At 29.5% G+C, this 3,126-nt stretch overlaps 1 protein-coding gene across 1 annotated transcript; it reads left to right on the forward strand.

Annotated features, from left to right (window-relative positions):
• The first annotated feature begins 536 nt into the window (after nucleotides 1-536).
• Nucleotides 537-1,551, forward strand: LOC8272387 (transcription repressor OFP13). Its single transcript, XM_002516582.4, has one exon. It carries the CDS (start codon nucleotides 697-699, stop codon nucleotides 1,402-1,404), a length of 708 nt encoding a protein of 235 aa, XP_002516628.1. The 5' UTR covers nucleotides 537-696; the 3' UTR covers nucleotides 1,405-1,551.
• Nucleotides 1,552-3,126: the final 1,575 nt, after the last annotated feature.

Here is a 3,126-nt window from a genome sequence, read left to right on the forward strand (position 1 = left end):
TTAATAATATTTTAAAAAATAATAATAAATTTAATACTTTTACTCTCTTTGGATTTTAAAATCTTTATTAATATAATATTATAAAATTATTTTAAAAATATTTATTAATTATTTTTAATATTATATAAATTAATACTACAAATATAATTAGTATTACATTTTCTTACGATTGAAAATATTATATAATTAAAAAATTAACTTATTAATAAATATAATATTAAAAATATAATTAAATATAATTTTTATAATTGAAATTATTATCTAATATTGAAACTAATATATTAGTTAATATATTATTAACATATAGTTAACATGTTATTGTTTAGGATTAGTATTTAATAAGTTTGATGGTGTATATGTTTTGTATAGATAAAAGTTAACCCTGGAAAAGATGGGCCGTATAATACAAAATAAGATGTTGACAAAAGTACTTTTGCATGTTGAGTTGCTGTGAGGGAACATTTAATAAGACATTTAATTTAGCAAAGCCACAAATTTAATACACACATGACAGTCCTTACCAGCCCCCATTTTCTTTCCATCTTTCCCCACTCTTTTCTCACCTCTTCTTTTATATATATATATCCTCATTTCTTCAACTCGTCAGCTCAAAAACAACAGAGATTCACAAACCCAAGCAACCACTCACAACCCATCAACAATAACCAAAACAGAAACAGAGACAAAAGAAAAGAAATGAAAATCATTCCTTCACTCTTTAAGAACAAAGAAACAAGGAACAGGCATCATCATCAACCATGGCAAAAATGGCCTTCATGTAACTATCCCAAGACTCTTTCATTCAGAGCTGATGACATTTTCAAGACTGTAAACTCAGTGTTCTTTGATCCAACTACTAGTGTTGAACATGTGGCTGAAATTGAAACACCCAAGTCATGGTTCACTAACTCATCAGAGGCTACAAGCTTCCCAACTGACCAATCAGAGGATTTTGGTGGAGATTCATTGGAGGTGGTTGTGCGTGGGGCAAGATCAGAGAGGCTGTTTTTTGAGCCTGGTGACACAAATTCAATACTAGAGAAGGCTAAACCAGGAGGGTTTCCTTTCCAGGAAAGTGTAGTGCTAGCAATGGAGTCAGATGATCCATATGTTGATTTCAGGAGGTCAATGGAAGATATGGTTGAATCTCATGGACTTAAAGATTGGGGTTCTCTAGAGGAGTTATTAGTTTGGTATTTAAAGGTTAATGGAAAGAAGAATCATGGATTCATAATTGGAGCTTTTATTGATCTTCTTGTTGGAATTGGAGCAGCTGCCTCTTATTCTGATTCTACTACTTTTTCCTCTGTTGTTTCTTCTTTTTCTTCTTCTTCATCTCCTTTTTGTTCCTTAGAAAATGGATATGATGAGATTCAAGAGGAAGAACTGGTAGTTCTGTGTTAATCCTTTTTCATTTTTGGTTTCCAAGATCTTTTAGTTGTACATTAGTAGGATTTTAAGGGGAAATATTATATGTTATATTCTTTTTGTCCCTCTCATGCACATGTACAAGTTTTTGCATTCCAGTACAATGGCAACTCTGTTGATCAATCTCTTAAAAACATATAAATTCACAAGGAATTAGCATTTTCTGGTCATGCGAAAGAGCTGCATTCAGTAGTTAAAAATCACCCAGTTTTGCAAAGGCAGAGACTCTTTATGAAATAATATGCGAATAGTTTCACCACTAAGTTTTATCAATCTAACATTTAACAGCTTCAATTAACTTTTTTAAATTTATGACATTCTAACTTCTATTTTTTTTTACATTTTCTAAATTTGTTCATATATTCTTATATATTTTTATCAATTTTGTATGATATAAATGAATAAAAATATATAAAAAAAAAGATTTCAAAAATAGAAATTGATATATCAAATAGATCACAAATAGAAATTAAAACTTGTTACAAATTAAATAATAACTGAAAAGTGTCTGAAATTAAATCAATAATTTTAAAAGTAAAATCACATATTTAGCCAAATAATATATTACTTCTTGCAACCATCATGCTAATGTCAATTTTATCCGTGTCAAAAGGTGATCTGATAAATCAAGTAGTAGCCAATACATTACAATGAGTGACGGAGCCATAAATTTAATCCAAGAGGCAACACAATCTTTGCAGGCATAAAACTAAAAAGAAAAAAATATTCTGAAGGGCTCAAGATTAAAATTGTAAAGAAAGAACTTTAGAAAGTTAAGGGAGAACCATGGCCGCCCTAAGCTCGCAAGTTGCATCATTAATTATGATGATGATTGAAATTGATGCTCGGAGGCTATCCTTAAAATGAAAGAAGGCAATAAATTAAGAAACAAATAATGAATTAGGTTTCAAAATGTAAAAGCACAGAATTGTGTGGTATGAAATTGTAGGAAGATGCCAGAATTGAGTCAAAAATATGTAGCAACACTTAAAAAGCAAGATGTCATCACAGAAAAATATGGAAAAGGAACACAACTTAGTCTCATCATATTAAGTGGGACAACTGTGTAGTTTGTAAGTATTCATAACTTCAACTACCCCTTATCTAACAACTCATCTAAATCATCTGCCAGCAAATTTAATGTTACACGAACAATACGATGAAAACATTTTTGAGGAAAAAAAGAAAGATAACGATTCAGTCAATATGCTATCTGGTTATTCAAATCAAACCCTGCCAAACTAGATTAATTAGAAACCCAGTTGATACCTCATTCAAAGAGTGAGCTATCAACAAGATTTCCAAAGATTAACTTGATTTTTGGAGTATAGGCGAGGATGGTTAGAAAGCGCCGGACGGGGTTGTTCACCCACTTACTCTGATGATTAAGTTAGTGATTTATGAAAGGGAAGGGAGAATGTAATACCCGAAATTTTTCTTTTTAGTAATAATAATAATATTAGTAATAACTAATAACGAGTTTTTAATTAATTTAATTAAGTGTTAGGATTAAATTGACAACTAATTTTGAAATAAGGGCTAAAAATATAATTGCTTTAGTTTGGGGTTTAATTAAAAATTTGTATGGTTGGTATTTTTGTAATTAAATGTGTTGGTAAAGGTATTTTAGTAATTTCACATTTAAAAGCAATGGTAAATAAGTAATTCTCTATTTTTAATAATTTTAATTTAGCTCAA

Source organism: Ricinus communis, chromosome 6 (assembly GCF_019578655.1).
Source record: "Ricinus communis isolate WT05 ecotype wild-type chromosome 6, ASM1957865v1, whole genome shotgun sequence".
Classification (NCBI taxonomy): Eukaryota; Viridiplantae; Streptophyta; class Magnoliopsida; order Malpighiales; family Euphorbiaceae; genus Ricinus; species Ricinus communis.